This window comes from Ursus americanus, chromosome 11 (genome assembly GCF_024610735.1).
Source record: "Ursus americanus isolate L20-20 chromosome 11, mUrsAme1.1.p, whole genome shotgun sequence".
NCBI lineage: Eukaryota > Metazoa > Chordata > Mammalia > Carnivora > Ursidae > Ursus > Ursus americanus.
The window spans coordinates 26,091,038-26,109,313 of NC_142137.1; the positions used below are offsets into that span (position 1 = coordinate 26,091,038).

The following is an 18,276-nucleotide window of genomic DNA, read 5'->3' on the forward strand; positions in this document are numbered from 1 at the left end:
TGAATATACCAGTTTCTTTTTTTTTTTTTTTAAAGATTTTTTATTTATTTATTTGACAGAGATAGAGACAGCCAGGGAGAGAGAGAACACAAGCAGGGGGAGTGGGAGAGGAAGAAGCAGGCTCATAGCGGAGGAGCCTGATGTGGGGCTCGATCCCAGAACGCCAGGATCACGCCCTGAGCCGAAGGCAGATGCTTAACCGCTGTGCCACCCAGGGGCCCCATGAATATACCAGTTTCTATCAGAAGCTCCCATTTGATGTGTTAATGGGCGGCCCCAAGGAGCCAGTTCCCCGTTGAGGAGGGAGTAGTTTGAGGCAGAAATGGCTACGATAGGATGGTTGATGTGGTAAGATTGCCAGTTTAGGGAAGAGGGTGGGTGCACACTGTTGTTCCTCCCAGTGATTTATAGACCCTTACATGACAATCCTCTTGGGGTGGGATGGGGGTTATTTCCAGGCCCCACCCAGGCTCGCTGAGTCAGATGGGTTGAGGGGGACTGGCCATCTGCACGTCAATGAGAACCACGGGGACCTCTGATGCAAACTTAAGTTTGGGATCCCCATACTGGCTATACACTAAAGATTCTTCTAGCCCTGAAAGTCTCTAATTCTTTGACACTTTAGTATTTAGAAGATGAAATTCTTCTAAAGTAAGGTAAGTATTAGAAAGAAAATAATTTGGTTTTAATGGATATGGTAAAAGTATATATCTAGCTGTTTAAAAAAAGAAAGTAGTCACAAGTGACTCCACCTTAATAAAATCATAATAGTACACACATTAAGTCTTATTATAAGTTTTTGAATATTCATTAAATGCAGTTTATTTGTATTCAGCTTTATAAATGATTAAAGTAACATCAACTCTTTAGTGAGACATTTTATACATGAACACAATATATATTCATTTCAAATATGGTAAAATTTCAGAATCACATACTAAGTTTAAAACCAAATAATTTATGTGTATACTAAGAACATTTTAATGTAAAGCTTTGTGTTTGTTTATCTTGGCCGTCTCAAAACCACCTCAAAATATAATCCCTGTTTGCCACAAATAGCATTGAACTTATTTTTACCCAGCCAAGTACTTCCGCTGAGAATGACTAAGTTGGTCAGATTTGATGCTATTATTAGCTAATTTATTAAAAGGTTACTAGTCTTTTTTTGGTTATACAGATGACAGAGAAGTTTCTATGCTCATATTATACCATTACTACATTTTAAAGAGGGTAAAACCTTGCTTAAAGTGTTAAGTTTTTATTTAGCTTTTAAGCAGTGATTTACGAATATGTACTTGAGTTTCTGATTCTGAGTATTTGATTACATATGCTTTCCCCTACATATTTTGTATTTTCTCTAAATTATACACTTTGAAAGATTTAAAGGTACAAGAATTTGCTATGTCAGGGGAAGAATGGATTTGAGTAATCTACCTGAAAGTATTCTTAATCTGCTATTAATTGAAGTGTCCATTAAGCATTTATTAATCTAGATCTTGGTACAATATATGATCTGAACTATAATCTTTGGACAAGTGAGTTAATCCGATGAAAAGCTTAGGCACTCCTATTCCTGGTTTTCTTTTTTAAGGAAAAAATTAAATGGTAGAAAAGATACTTTACTATAGCAGTAAAAGAATTCTTTTAGATCTTATACTTAAAAAGTTTAGCTATGGATATTATTTTGAAATGTTATTTTATGGACTTTTATTGTAATTTCATTTTGTCATCATTATTCTCTTTGGTTTGGTGTTTCGATCATGGATGGTTTAGATAACTATAACTGGAGAAGACATCCTCGCTTGCACTAGAATATTCAAATGTGGGTGAAAGAAAACATTTCTGTTTAACAGTTTGATTTCAATTTATGTCATAACCTGTATTTTTAAAAAGGAAGAAAACCCACCAGTTCAGTACTGACAAATAGTCCTATTGTTTTGTAGCATTACTAGTAAATAGCTGTTTGTTTTTCTGATTATAGCTCGGATGATGGCCATGTTTAGTAAGTAGACAAATATCCTGGTATCTTGCCAATATGAGACACTTGAGACGTCAACACGGTTAAGAGTGTGCTTTTTCTGGTTCAAGGGACTAACTGTCTTTAATTGGCATAAAATTTTACCATGCCTCTTGGTGAACTACTTTTCACTTTGGACCAATAGTTATTTGTAAAGCAAAATTGGTGTTTCAAAGCCGTATTTTTCTGTTGATCCATATGATAATTTTGTGTTCAGAGCTCCTTGCAGACTATGTATAGCACATGTTGTTTCCAGAACCATCAACGAAATGCTTAACTTATGAAATTATTTTTATCATTGTAGTAAAAATCATATTCAGATATATTACATATTTCCTTGCCTTCTTAAAGATACTAAAAATTATTTAACCTCTTCTTGATGCCGAAGGTCAATATTACAAGCATTAATTACTGCTCTAGAGGCTATTTGCCCCTTCCTGGGAGCACAGGTCTGATTCTTTAAATGTCTGTGTCTTCTTTTTGTAGATTTCATTCTCTTTCCTTTCTATTGATTGTTAACTCTGCCTTTGGTAATCTTCACTTACCCTTTGTGATTATTTGCTTACAATTAGGAGGGGAAACGCATAATAAAACTTGTTAAAAGTATCACCTAAAAAAGTCTTAAATAAAATTGAATATGAATAGACTCTTAGTGAGTGGACCTGAGGGGACTCTTTGATGAATTATCCCTTGTCACTTCTCATCTTGAAGGGCCAATTAATATTACAAGATGTAGCTCTCCTGTCCCCTCCTCTGTGGAGCCTTTCAAGACCCTCAATTCCTCTCGCATCCGCGCATGATTTTAAAGATTTAAACATAGCCAGTACACCCAGCTAGTATACCCAGAGCTAAGGACCCAAGTAGAATATCCCTAACCTTAACCACTTCACTATAATTGAGAAAAAGTATCCAAAACTTAGAAATAAGATGTTGGGCTGGGAGGCTGCATGTCCTGACAAAGTCATGCTGGGGAAATGTTTAATAGGCAGGGCTTAATTCTCCTGGAGAATGTATCTTTGTTTAAACTTGCTATTTACTATTTGATTAGAACCCAGGCACTATAAAGTTACACATTAATTTGTAGATTTTTCTCTGGTAGACAAGACAACCTCAAAAGTTATGGTTTTATGACCCTGTAGGTTATTAGCCAGGTGTGTATCTAACCTAGTAATCTAACATTCTTTTTTAATGCTTGTAAACCCCCAATTCTTTGATTGTTCTTGGAGCCAACTTAACCATTGTATTGGCTCCCTCATTAATGAGATAAGTAATTTTTTTAATGTGTTAATTTTATATCTGTATGACAGTCATGTTGTTAACTCTTCAAAAATTATACTTTGACTCTATGCTGTGTTTTACTTATCCTAAAGAATGAAATGTTACAGTTTTGGACCATCTCTGATTTTTTTCTAGTAAGAAAAATGGATACATACTTTATATTTTCCTCAAGACCAAAATATTTTAGAAGAGCAGGGAAATTGTTCAGGCTACAAGAAGTAGTTATGTGTCCCAACTACTTCCTAAAATCATTAACCAAAAGCTCCATACTCCATAGATCTTTGTAAATATTTCTTTCATGATTCTCCAAATGGTCATTTTTTTGTATAGCTGCCTCACCCACTCCTGGGAATTCCTGAAGGACACGGGCCTTGTTTTGATAAACCTGAGATGATGCTTGGCGTAGGAGACGCGTGATAGAGTGCTGAAAGAATGAATTTTGAGTATTTGAAATGCTTTGGAATCTGTAAAGCATTATAAAATATTTCTTCTAGTATCTTAATACTTCTTCCTTAAGTATTTACTTTCTTTTTCCTAGTTTGGAGGAGGAAATGATAATATTTTTTCCCCACATTTTTCACATTGGTGAACTGCCCTACACAAGAGTAAAACAGAAGTAGTGGATTTTAAATTACTTCAGATCAGCATAGCATCTTAGGTTCATGTTCCCAAGTGGCCAGCTGAATATGACTTGTATTTCCTCTCTTTTAGAAATAAAAGTAAATCCAGAAATCCCACACCATGCATGTTCTGCTGGGAGTGTATTAATCTGCAGTGGCTAAAAACTGCTACACCTGAGATTTATTTGGATGTTGAGGCTTTGAACTAATCTTTGGAAAACCCACCAACCCTCCAGCAATTTATAGAATTATTACTTCCTATAATTATTTTTGTTTCTAAAAATCCAAGACTAAGTTGGGTTGTAGACATGTATACTTTGGAAGATTGGTAGTCTCTCTCTATATACATAGCTATCACCAAGTGATTAAACAGGCAGAAAGAGTCTCTGTACCTTATCTTTGTTCTGAGAGGTCAGTATGAACTTTGTCTTAAAAGTCTTGAGGGCTACACTGGGAATCAGCAGAGATTTCATTTTTCTGAGATTCATTTTTAAATCAAATCATGTTCATGGCTAAGCATATTTTCAAAGAATACAGAAACAAAAACCTCAAAAAAAAATAAAAAAGAAAAGGAAGGAAAAAGGAAAACCCCTACACACTCCTCTTTAGTGATTTTATCAAGCTGGTGAGGCACGTCACAGGAAACTGTGCCTGTCACTTCCATAGTGCCAGGGCTGACAGCTGCAGGGAGGAGTAGAATATTTCCTCTCTTATCTGCTGTTTTTCCCACTGAAGGGAAAAAGAAAGAAAGAAAGAAAGGAAGGAAGGAAGGAAGGAAGGAAGGAAGGAAGGAAGGAAGGAAGAAAAAAGGGAGGGAGGGAGGGAGGAAGGAGGAAAAGAAGGAAGGAAGGAAGGAAGGAAGGAAGGAAGGAAGGAAGGAAGGAAGGAATTATATGAGAAAATGCCAAAAGTAAAAAAAAAAAAAAAGAATTCCCCTCCCCCACTCTTTTACATTACTCATACTCGTGTTGAGGTAAGCTCTGGCTGCTGCACGTAAGAACGTAAGAACGGGTAAACAGACAGTAGGTCTTAAAGTGGGGAGATTTCCGATTCTTTCTTGATTTAAATCAGTAGTAGCGCCTGAACTTGGCTGGTCATCAGAATCACCTGGGGAGCTTTAAAAATACAGGTTCTCAGGCCCCACCTTTGGAGATGCTGATTCTGGTCTGGAATGGGGTCCAAGAACCTCTTTTTAGGGGCTCCTCAAGTGATCGAAATGCATAGCAGCTTTGGGACCCTGTGGTATAAATCCTTCAGGTGGTTCCTTAAAATAATTTTCTCCAACATTGACTGCGGAGGATTTCTATAAAATCTCGAGATTTTGAAGTGATGAATCCAGTCAGCCACACAGGGTCAGTCTTTCTCTGCAGGCCTGTGGCTGACAGTGAATCTCCCTTCCAAAGTGGAGCCAAACTAGCAAGACAAAGCAGGTGTTGGTGTAGGTTTCCCCAGCAAGCAGTGACAACCCGAGCGGTGACAACCATGCCTTTTGCTTTTTGCACCAAGAACTAAAGGTTTTCTTAGCTAGAGAAAATGAGAGGGCTTATTAGACTCTTCCATGAATTTTTTTCCACCAGACTTATGTTAAAACAATTGACTAGTCCTGGATAAAAGAAAACAAACAAAAAAGGAGTCATGGGGCCACACCCAGTGATAACATTGATAATGCTTTATAACACAGCGTTCACATTGGTGAGGCTTCAGGCGCTGGTTGGAAGGAACCACTTGGGAGAAGCAAGTTCAGGCTTTCTACTGCAGGGCCCTCAGAATGGCCTCAACCTGAAGTAACTAGATAAACCATGAGTTGTTGATTTGTAGTTTGTGAAATCACCCCCAAATTTTATTCAAGTAATCACCAAATATTCCTGCCGATGTGCTGCTTTGGGGAAGTTCAGTGTAGACCCATATCTGAACTTGGTAAGTTTGCAACAGATACATTTGAGGAAGATTAGTGCATATACAAACAATGGCCCAGTTGGCTCCAGCCCTCTTTGCACACAGCCCTGCAGTGAGGTGGGCCTGTTTGTGGCTGGTGCTTGTGGTCCCAGCCAGGGTTCCTGGTTTATCAACAGTCTCAGAGAAAAGGAATCCACTCCTCCCAGCTCTTACAGTCCTCCCAGGACTTCCTCAGGGAGAACAAGGGAAACTTCTTTGGCTTATGTCTAAGGAGGTTAATTGGTCCAAGATCCATGGTACAACTAATAACTCCAGTTCACACACACACACACACACCAAAACACAACATCTCGGTCAGCTTGATGCAGTTGGAAAGCTAAACCTTAGCGTTAGGCAGAGCGTCTATTACAAATGCTAACCAAAATTCAATCAAATGACAAATTTCATTTAAGAAATGTGCACATATTGTATGCTTTATGGTGTAAACTACATTTGGTACAAACCAAATGTACAAACAGATGGGCCTCGTAATGCAGGAATGAGCAGGGTCGATATCATCCTTGCAAATCAGGGCCTGCCTTAGGAGGTGCCTCTGACGTCAGCGTGGCTGCATTTAGCATCTCCGCAAAATATGTTTGGGTTTGTTTTCTGGAAGAACATGAAGGGCTTTTCCCCATTTCTTCTGTAAATATCTGTTGGGCAGGAGATCCGGTGAAATGCCTCAAATAAGCTTTGTAAGATGGGCAATATTTTACAAAGGTCCTGGTCCAAAAAGATCCACCTTTATCTACATTCCCATCACTTGAACCCATTGAGCAGCTGCCTGCTAACCCTCCCCATTTTTAGATATGGTCAGTTTCTTGTTTTTTTTTTAAAACAGAACTTCCAGAGGCGAGACCATCAGCAGAGCATTCGCAGACACTGTCTGGGAATCGCCCGACGTGTCCTTGCTTGTGCTGTTTTCAAAGTCATGCCTCCCTCATTCCATTTAGACGCCTGTTCGGGTAAGCGATCATGTTTGGCCATGTACGCACAGTGGGCACCGTCTGATTTGGAATGCTTAGAAATCGTCGTGTCGACAGCGAGACCTGGAATGTCTGAAGAGTGTGGGCTGAAAGCACAAACGTCTGCCTTCTTTCTAGCTGTGTGACAGTCCAGAGGGAATGTGACCCCTCTCTCCCCTCCATCTGGTGCGGGGCTGGTGCGGATTGGTTAGGAAGGCACCTCCACCCCTTCCCCTGGAGCCTTTATATGGCAACTTGGCTCCCAGCTTGCCCTCTGCCTCCTGCCTGGCAGGAGCGTGCCCTGTGGCTCTCTTCCCAGCCCCTCCGCAGGCACATTCCCAGTGGGTACTGCTAGTATTTGGCTGAGCTTGCTCCTTTTTTCAGCCTTGGCCTTGGTCTGCACCCCTGACCGGGCGGGCAGCACAATAAGCCCTCAGCTCGTTCATCCTTTCCAGCGCCTGCTGCTTTGCCCTTGTGGAACTGGCTCTTCCTCTGCTCAGTACGGAACCCGAACGCCTGATTTATGTCTGTGGACTTAAAAAAGAACAGAGCACAGTGAAATTCTAGCCTTGCCTGGTGCTTTGGCGTGACGGCCACATCCAGAGGCACGCAGTTGGTGCTCAATGGATGGCCGCTGGCAGAACGGATAGATGAGGCATCGAGTGTAGTCTCTTCTGGTTTTTAAATGACCTTCCACTTAGATTCTGGGTTTTCAGCCTCCAGTATCTTAGATTCTCCCGTCTTCTTGCATGGTTCGGCACTTCTGCAAACTGTTGACCCACTTTCAGGACCCTAAGGTTAATGAGCATTTTTGCGGTAGTGCAGTCTGACTTCCACATGGGTAAAACTGATCTGTTCTTCAAGCCACCTATACGTTCGACCAATGTTGAGGTGTCGTTCGAGGGTGGGAAGTTGGGTACGTGTTGCAAATTACAGATCCCGATTCAGCTCTCAGATCCACTCTGCATAAGACGTTTCTACCCAAATTTTAAATGGGGCATCTTGAAAATCTTTCTAAAATGTTTTTCTTTACTCAATCAAATAGTTCTCTCCTAAGTAAGTGGAGTCTGCTGAATGTGGTTTATTCTTTCTGTGATAGTTTGATATGTTCCTTCCCTATGGTCGACATTATGCACACCAGTTATTTTAAGGCCCGGTGGGAAGGGTGTGGGCCTCGAGGAGGACCGTGTTCGCTTTGGCTGACTGTGGGCAGGAGTAATCATGTGAGGTCATGCGAAACTGGTCACACGGGCTGGACGGGGCATCGGACACTGGCTTTGACATTTACTAGGCAGTGGATGTGTTTGAGCTGAGCTTCAGGAAGCGGTGTTAACGTCGATCACAGAGGGGGGAGTCCATCAAGGGTCTGTGGCAGGAGCCTACAGCCAGGCCTCTGGAGCAGGCATGGGAGGGAGGGGTAGGGGAAGGCTTTGAGACGGCAGAGCAAAGGGAACTCCGCAACTGGTTGATGAGGGGAGTGAGGAATCACAGATGCCTGTGGGGCCAAGTCTGGGGGATCGGACAGGTGAGGGGGACGGGGTAGGAGGAGAGGGGCTGAAGGAGTTTGGGAATTGTCTGTAAGCACAGATGGTCCCAGTCCTGCCCCTTCTCACCGGGATTGGACTTTGGGCTCGGCAAGCTCCGTGAAGCCTGAGTCCCCACGTCTCTGAGTAGAAGGAAAGCCTCCTTTGCCGACGTGAGGCCAGTCTCTCTCACACCAACACCCGCTGCTGCTGGAGCTTGCCAGCGGCTCAGCCGCGTCGGCTCCATGCTTCGTGCCAGTTAAAGCAATTTCATTTACAGCAGCGCAGGGCCCATCAAGGCTGAGCCCCGTTCGTGCTTGCGAGGACACGACATACTCGAAACTAAAGAGAATACCCCGCAGGCAGTGACTGGAAGGCACACTGGAGGTTGGGCATCTTGCAGTAGGCGTACCTGTTGGTCTGAGCCCTGGCTGGCCCTAGCTGTCGCTGGGCCCATTCCATTTTTATGCAAAATGAGAAAGTCCGTAGGAACTGGTTACACTAGACTGCTTTCTTTAAACAAAAAATCCTCTCTCCTGATTCATCTTCATTTTGCCGTTTCAAAATCCCTAGCTGTGGTGTGAATCTGCAACCTTGGGTTAAATTGAATAAAAATGCTCTAAAAGTTCAGGGTTGATTTGTAGGTGGTTCTCAGATACTGTCTGAGAATCAGGGAAAGAACCTGTACCTCGAAGGAGACTTGTATACCGATACAATGATTTTCTGCCGTGGATTCAATCCGTGGACTCTACAAATTGATAATTTTGGCCTTTGTCTAATTTTTCACATCTTTATAGACTATTTAATGAAGTGGCACTCTGTGGGCTTGAGAAGGACTGGGTTGTGGGACAATACATTACCTCTCTATGACACTGTCCGAGGCAGTCCTCTGCACAGTGCGGACCACCCATGGCCAGCCAAGCGGCATCGCGCGGCCCTCTTGCTCCACTGGTGCTCTCAGGATTCCAGATGAGTCAAGACAAGCACCACCTCTGCCAGCTTCCTGGGAGACTGCTTCTATTTTGGCCTAGTCCATGTTCCCTAGATTTACAGAGAATACATTTGAGAAAGGTGGGGTGCGGGGGATGAAAAGCTGCCTTAGCCAACCCTGAGAAAGAGGACAGACACAGTGAGCATAGCAGTTGCTGGAAGCTTGGTGCCGTGAGCCGCGCAATCTGCCATCCCCATTTGTCGATCTCGCATGCCATCCTTCAGTTGGCAGCATGGCTGCCAGGAACCACCCCCTCCTTTTTCCATCTGAAGGCAGGGAAAGAGGTATGGTGGCAGCGTTAACTCTTCCTGCCCTGAAGTCTAGAGTTTCTCCTTCCCACGCGGGGCTCGATAATCTGTGCCATGTTAGGATCCACACAGATACTACAATCAAAGAATTTTAGAAGTTGAAGGGGCTGAGGGAATTTTTCAAAGGAGAAAAGCAGGACTTAGTCTCCCCCAGATTAGACCACAGGTGACAGTGGACAGAGTTCCTTTGAATTTGGAAGGACAGTGATCTCTACGGAAAGCTGCCTTTTTCTCCAGCCTGGGATGATGTGGTCTGAATACTCCTGGCAAGTCAGCAATGATGGGCAGAGATGGCACGGGGCCCGAGACACCTGCTGGTTCTACGAAGGAGGAGAACAAACACAGGGAGGCAGAGGTGAAGTAGCAAGGCCTGGGAAGAGGGAGAAGGGAGAAGAAATAGTCCAGCATCCTTCCAAAGACAGCTGTGACATTTTACGGGGTAAACTGAGTAGCCTGATAGGACTTAGGAAAAAGAATACAACTCCTTTTTAAATTTGTTAAGAAGTCATTCAGAATCACATAGAATGTCTTCCCCGTTTTGCTTACCGTGCTTCTGAGGAGATGGGAGAGGCGCACTATCCGGGGAACAGTGTCAAGTCCAGAAACGTCGACGGGGCTACTGTCAAGTGCAGGAGGGAGGTGACCACCTGGATTGTAGAGCTTGGGAACAGCTGTGTTCAGATGAAAGGACTACAAGTTATCACTTTAAGTGAATTCATTTGTGTATCTAAATGCTTGGAACATGGGGCGCCTGGGTGGCACAGCGGTTAAGCGTCTGCCTTCGGCTCAGGGCGTGATCCTGGCGTTCTGGGATCGAGTCCCACATCAGGCTCTTCTGCTATGAGCCTGCTTCTTCCTCTCCCACTCCCCCTGCTTGTGTTCCCTCTCTCGCTGGCTGTCTCTATCTCTGCTGAATAAATAAATAAAATCTTTAAAAAAATAAAAAATAAAAAAAATAAATGCTTGGAACAGTGCCTAGCACATCACAAACGCTGTGTGTTCATGGCTGCTGCTGCTACCATCATGGCTGACTGTTAACTAATTTTTCAGAGGTAGAACTCATGTGGCATGCCTTTAATCAGAAATCATACACCAAAGTTGATGCAAAAAGCTCCTGTTCCTCGGCTTAGATAATATAAAATGGAATATCCTTCGAGGAACCTAATTCTCAGAAACACCCTCTGTCCTGTTTGGAAAACGTCCTGCTTTTCTGTTGGGTGTGGCCAGGGTGGAGGCGTGCTTTCCTTCCAGAACCCAGGGAGGAGCCTCTGCTATTAGGAATTATGTGAAGTAACCACTGGTTTTATGTGAGGTGACGGGTGTTATAATGAAATTGTGTTGCTTGTGTTAGATGTAAGACCCACAGACTTCAGCTTTTTTAGGGAACCATCCGGTGATCAGAGACAGACAAAGTGACCCCAGTTCCGAGAAAGGGGACTGTCCCAGGTACTCTTTCTCAAGACCCGCTGCTTTCTACTGGCCAACCCACCCTATCCTCCCCTCCAGAGAGCTGTATTTCACACCTTTTTCAAGGTGGAATTCAAATCCATTGGAGGTAATTTTGCTGATCACCCCCCCCACACACACACACACACACTGTTCCCTGGGCATCCTTTCATACAAACTTCTCCAAGACCATCGGGTCTGTCCCACACAGTTTAATGCTACTGAAGTGTTATTGATAGTACGTGAAAATGGTTCAGAACAGTGCCCGAATCATTCCTCATGATTTGTGCTTTCCCCGTTCTGTCTTGTTTGCCCTCACGATACAGTATTTTCTCCATTCTACAAATGAGTTAATGGACGCACGGAGAGGCTAAGTGAAGTCACGTGTATGAACCAGACTGCCTGGCTCTCAAGCTGGGGATTCTAATTCCTTTCCGTGTCTGGCTTCCTGGTTGGCCCTCTTCGTCTTTGCTCTTATCCCACATATGTTAGCCTCGTCCTCGCAAATAGACTAGAAGCTTTTCAGAGCCCCTTGTCTCATATTGTTCCTGTGAGTGTATTCTCCCAGGCCCCCAGCATTCAGACTTATCTATGGACTGGCATTCAGGCTCCCGGTGGCCCAGGAGCGGGTTCTCCCAACTGGATGACTGGCTGCCATTGGTTGCGTGCTGAGCGGAGGTGTTTCCCAGTGTGACCTCTCTCCTGGACCAGCTCCAGTTCTTGCTGGTGTGTTAGCCTCCGACTTTCTTCATGTTGACAAATGGTTCCCAGCTGCACAAGCAGCGGCCTCGCTTCTTCTCGGCCAGTGCCAGGGAAAACTTTTCTTTCAAAAACAAGCAGCAACAGGTCGGTGTTAGCCAAGTAGCCCCAGGCAAATCCAGAAGTCTTGTCCTTTGTCTGTGACACTCCACTCTCTGCCACCCACTGTTCCTGTGCTGCCCACCCTCACCCCCAGGTCCCAGCTAGACCTGGCTCCCCCATTAACACAGGTCCAGGCCTTTGCTCTTTGTCCCCTTTGGTTAAGGCTGCTAATTACTACAGATCTGATAAAGCCGGTTTACTGGGAATCCCTCCTGGTGACATATTTGCATTTTATTTTTTATTTACTTTTTTTGGGAAAGATTTTATTTATTTATTTAAGAGAGAGCCAGCCTGCAAGCTGGGGAGGAGGAGGGAGAGGGACAAGTGGACTCTGAGCTGAGTGCAGAGCCTGACTCCCGGGTTCAAACTCAAGACCCTGAGATCAGGACCTGAGCTAAAATCAAGAGTCGGAGGCTTAACAGGACAAGCGACCCAGGCGCCCCACATATTTGCATTTTGAAAGGATATAATTCCTTAAGTGCTCTCCAAAAGTCCAGGCAAAGGCGATCCTACAGGACAGGCCCTATGGGAGGCAGGCCTTGGCTATAGAGAAGACTCCAGCTCAGGGGGAATCTGGGTTCAAATCCTGCCTCACTCCTCACTAGCCGTGTGACAAGGCAGCTTCTACAAACCCCAGTGTCTTGTCTGTCAAATTGCACAGCGCCTGGCGCAATGAGAGTTAGCGGCCAGATCAGTTACAGCTCTTCCGTGAGTGTCCTTTAAAGTCTCTTCCTCCCAGAGGAATTCCCTCATGATCGGTGGGTAGGGGGAAGGCCAACTGTACTCGTTTGTCTGTTGTTGTAGAATTAAGAACGGAGTTGTTTTTGTATCCTGTTTAGTTGTAAATTGTTCTCAGCTTGGGATTTCTAGAAACATTTATTTATTGTGAAATATAGCTGACATGCAGGAAGGTACATAAAACACACAAGCACAATTTAGCAAATCGTGATAAAGGTGTCACCCACGTAACCACTACCCTGGTTGAGAAAGAAAAGTACTGCTTTAAAGTGGTATATTTATATAACACAGTGATTCTCAACTGGGGGTGATTTTGCCCCCAGGACATTTAAACCTTTTTGGTTGTGGGGCGCCTGCCTGGCTCAGCTGGTAGAGCATGCAGTTCTTGATCTCGGGGTTGTGAGTTCAAGCCCCATGTTGGGTGTGAAGCCTTCTTAAAAAAAACGGTTAAACTTTCTTGGTCGTGACATCTGGGGAGGCGCTACTGGCATCTCTAGTAGGGGCCAGGAATACTGCTGCTAAACACAGCCCCCCACAGCAAAGATTATCCTGCCTCAGAAGTCTCCAGAGCCCAACCAGAGAAGCCTGCCTTAACAATCTGAGGAAGCCTCGTGGGAACACCCGATATTTAGAAACACGATGCTTCAGTGGCAGGTGGGCTCTTGGGGAAAGATTTGGGTGCTCAAGAAACCTGTTAGTGTCATAGCTTAGATTTACATAACACCTTGTCAGTAATCTTATCCCACTCAACTAATTGTTCTCTGGGGGATTAAAAAAAAAAAAAAAAAAGGCCAGCCAGAATTTCAGATGAAGGATCTGAAGTTAATAGCCCTTGCTAATAGCATCCCTCAGTTTGTATTCTTTCATTGTTGCCAAATGCTTTTAATCTCCTCCGTCAATTTGCACCAATCTTGGGAATCAAATGCTAGACAAGTTAGTAGAAGCCAGATGTGCTCCATTCTATTAATTAACTCGTGAATAAATACTGTACTCTTTCGCACGACTCGTCCCGGCCCCTGTGCACTTGTAACCATCTTCCCTTTACTGCAGGATTTAGTCGTCCGTATTGTCTTTATCCTCGGCAACCTGACAGCGAAAAATAACCAGGCTCGCGAACAGTTTTCCAAAGAGAAAGGGAGCATCCCGACCCTGCTGTCATTGTTCCATACGTTCTACCAACTGGACCAGTGTGCGGAGAAGCGGGCGGCAGGAGCGGAGCAGTGCCAGGCGCCGAGGCCGCGGGCCCAGGCGGAGGACGTGCTCATCAAGCTGACCCGCGTGCTCGCCAACTTAGCCATCCACCCTGGCATCGGCCCGGCGCTGGCCGCCAACCCGCGCGCCGTGGGCCTGCTGCTCGCCACGCTGGGTAAGGCCCGCGCCGGCCGGCCGCTGCCTGCAGGGGGCGCAGTCCCGTGACACCCCGCCCCCCTCCTCCCCGCCGCCCCGTGAGGGTTTCAGGGGCGCAATGGGCTCGCTTGAGTGAGCCTTCTCAGCTGCACGCAGGAAAATTCCTCTTCTGTTCAGAACTGCCCCAAAAGTAATTCATATATATATGTATGTATACACATGTATACATACATGTTTTAAATTTTATAAATTTATAATGTATACATATGTATACATACATATATATGTTTTAAATTTGAAAATCCAGATTTAAAAGAATATATTAAAATATATTTTTCATATATATATACATATATATGTATGAAAAGGAAAGAAAACAAAAGAAAAAATAGTTACTAAAACCCACTGAAGTATACACCTTGAAAAGGGTGAATTTTATGGTCTGTGGATTTTATCACAATTAAAAAAAAAAGTGTACCGATCAACTTGCCAGAAATTGACCAAACTAAGCACAAAGAGTTTAAAATCCTTAATTTTTCCTGGGTTAGTCCACATGATGAGAGGGTATCTTTTTCTTTTACAAGTTTTTACAGTATCTGTAATTATGGCCCCCAGTCGTTCAGGTCCCATTTCCCCCCGTTATTCGCCACTGCACTCTTCCATAACAAACTACCACAGACTGGGTGGCTTAAACCACAGAAATTTGTTTCTCGTGGTTCTGGAGGCTGGAAACCCAAGGTCGGGGGCCGGCCAGTGGAGTCTGGGATGAGAGCTGTCCTCTGGACTTGCAGACAGCTGCCTTCTCACCAGGTCATCACATGGCGGTTCCTCTGAGCGTGCCCTCAGGGAGAGAGAGGATGGTCTCTCTCTCTTCTTCTAAGACCACCAGTTCTATCGGATAAGAACTCTACCCTGACAACCTCATCTAACTTTCCCTCCTAAAACCCCTGTCCCTAATTACAATCACGTTGGAGGTTAGGGCTTCCACAAATGAATTTGGGGGGGGGGACACAATTCAGTCAATAATATTCTGCTCCTGCCCCCCCCAAATTCATGTCCTTCTCACATGCAAAACACACTTATTCCATCTCAATAGCTTCAAAAATTTTAACTCATTCTGGCATCAACTCTAAAGTTTAAGGATCAACATATCATTGAAATATCATCTAAATCAGATACTGTGAGACTCAAGATACCATACATCCTGAGGAAGAATTCCTCTCCTGTGAACCTGTGAAACCGGACAGATTACATGCTTCCGAAATACAGGGGTGAGGCAGCCCTAGGATAGACATTCCCGTTCCAAAGGGAGAAAGAGGGAAAAAGGAAAAGGTGGCACTCCCCAGGCAAGTCTACAAGCTAGCAAGGTGAATTCCATCTTATTTTAAGACTTGAAAGCAATCGTCTTTGGTTCAGTGCTCTGCCTTCCTGATCGACCCACTGGGGCAGTGGTCTGGCTTCCACCTCTCTGTCAGTTAGGGTGCCGGGGCTCTGCAGGTTGGTCTTGTCCTCAGGGCTTGTGGGGCTTGCTGGGGGTGGGGGGGATTGTCTGGCCTGTTGAAACCGAGGCAGTGGCCCTGGTGATCTCTCACTCACCTTTGGGGTCATTTCCACTCTTCTGTAAAAATAATGCCCACTCACAGCTCAATAGCTCTCTCCTCCTGTCCTGTCACATGCAAGGATAGCCTTCCTGTCTCAGAGCCTTTCCGTACAAACTGGCAGTGTTTCTGCTCATAGAATCCCAGAAACTCCGTATTGAATGATATTCCAAATGCACGGTTGCTTCTCTCTAGCACATGCTTCCTCACTTTTTGCCATAGGGTAGACTGAAAATTTTCCAGATCTTCAGGTTCCAGTTCCTTTTGCTTAACAATTCTTTCTTCAGGGGCGCCTGGGTGGTTCAGTCATTAAGCGTCTGCCTTCAGCTCAGGGTGTGATCCCAGAGTCCTGGGATCGAGCCCCGCATCAGCCTCCTCTGCTGGGAGCCTGCTTCTTCCTCTCCCACTCCCCCTGCCTGTGTTCCTTTTCTCACTGGCTGTCTCTCTCTCTATCAAATAAATAAATTTTAAAAATCTTTGGGAAAAAAAAAACAAAAAAACAATTCTTTCTTCAGTTCATCTGTCTCCTCACCTTTTACTATAGTGTCGGGAGAAGCCAAGCCACACCTCAAACACTTTTGCTTAGAAAGCTCAGCTAAATACCCAGTATTGTTGCTTGCAAATTCTACCTTTCACAAAACGCTAGATGCAAACATAGTTCAGCCAAGTTCTTTGCCACCTTATAACGATTACCTTTCCTGCAGTTTCCAGTAAGCTGCTCCTCATTTCCATCTGAGACCTCACCAGAATGGCCTTTATGTCCATATTTCTACCAACATTCTGTTCATGACTATGGATGTATTCCCTAAGAAGATGGAAGCTTTCTCTCCTGCTCTCTTTTCTTTCTAAGCCCTCCCCCGAATTGTCTCTAAAATTTCACAGTTCTAGCATGTACCTCAGACTCCTCTAGCTTCCCCCATTCCCCAGTTCCAAAGCTGCTGCCACACTTTCAGGGACTTGTTACAGCAGCAGCCCACTTCGTGGTACCAACACCCATCCCAGTCGGCTAGGGCTGCCATGACAAAAGAGCATAGACTGGGTGACTTCAACAACAGATTTATTTCCTCACACTCTGGAGACCGGAAGTCTGAGATCAGGCTGACATCATGGCTGTGTTCTGGGGAGGTCTGTCTTGCTGGCTTGAGGATGGCTGCCTTCTCGCTGTGGCCGCACACAGTCTCTGCTGGCATGTGCACTTGGAGAGCATGCACTCTCTCTCTCCCTCTTTTTTTTAAATTTAATATAATTTTATTTCTTTATTTGTTAGAGAGAGAGCGCACACACACAAGTGGGGGGGGGGGGTGGGCAGCAGACAGAGGGAGAAGGAGAAGCAGGCTCCTTGCTGAGCAAGGAGCCCGATGGGAGACCCCATCCCAGGACCCTGAGATCATGACCTGAGCTGAAGGCAGACGCTTCAGCTGAGTCCCCCAGGCATCCTCCTTCCTCTTCTGATAAAAGCCACCAACCCTATTGGATAAGAATTCTACCCTTATGACCTCATTTAATCATAATTACCCCTTAAAAGTTGTATTTTCAAATACAGTTCCATTAGGGCTTCAACATATGAATTTGGGGAGGCCGTAGTTCGGTCTCTAGCATGCCCCTCCACTGTTTAGGCCTTGTCATTTCCCACAGGCACCCTGCCCACCAGTGAGCAGGGAAATTAACTGCCGCACAGAGAGATCAACTTAGCTGCTACTTACCGGGCTCTGAAAGATCTTCTTGTTGTAAGGAACATTAATACCCGATGAAAATGATGTTTTGGGGTGACGTTTGAACTTTGCCCCCTGCTCTTCATGAAGATCCATTATTGAGTCCTTAGTGCATAGTGAATCCTATGCTAAAGGAGGTTTCTCTTAGTCTGCTCGGGCCCCTGTATAGCAAACTATCACAGATAGGGTGGCTTAAACCACAGATCTGTTTTCTCACATCACAGTTCTGGAGGCTGGAAGCCCAAGGTCAAGTGCCAGCAGGGTTGGTGTCTGGCAAGGATGCTCTTTCTGTCTTATAGATGCTGCTTTCCACCTCTTAGAAGGGCAGCAGCCCTACTGGATGAGGGCCCCGTCCTGATGACTCGTTTAACCCCTCGTCGCCTCCCCTCAGGCTGTAGCTCCAGATTCGGTCACACTGGGGGTGACTTCACACTGGGGCTTGTACATATGAATTTGGAGAGGAACACAGACATTCAGTGCATCACAAGGTTTAAAAACATATGGTGTGTGCTTTCTAGGAGCTCTGAGTCAGCCTCAGTGGTCTCATATGTAAAATGAGATATTAGGAGGTTAATAGGAACTAAATCGTATCCGCCACTCCCCAGCTTCATATGTTGAACCCCTAACCCTCAGTGTGAAGGTATTTGGAGGTGGAGCCTTTGGGAGATAATCAGGGGTAGACAAGGTCATGAAGCTAGGGTGCTTGTGGTGGGATTAGTGTCCTTATAAGAGGAGACGCCAGGGAGCTTGCTCTTGCTTTCTCTCCACCACGTGAGGCGACAGCAAGAAGGCGGCCATCTGCAAGCCGGGGAGAGTTCTCGCCAGAACCCAACCATGCTGGCGTCCTGATCCCAGACTTCCAACCTCCAGAACTGTGAGAAAAGAAATTTCTGCTATGTAAGCCCCAGATCTGTAGTACTTTGTTAGGGTGCTTGAG

General features: G+C 44.8%; 1 protein-coding gene across 1 annotated transcript in view; it reads left to right on the plus strand.

Moving 5' to 3' along the window:
- The window catches only part of ARMC2 (armadillo repeat containing 2), a 101,742-nt gene that overhangs the window by 69,041 nt on the left and 14,425 nt on the right, over positions 1-18,276 (plus strand). The window contains exon 13 of the mRNA XM_045798426.2: positions 13,733-14,048. Coding sequence (XP_045654382.2) covers positions 13,733-14,048 — 316 coding nt within the window. The remainder of the gene's footprint in view (positions 1-13,732; positions 14,049-18,276) is intronic.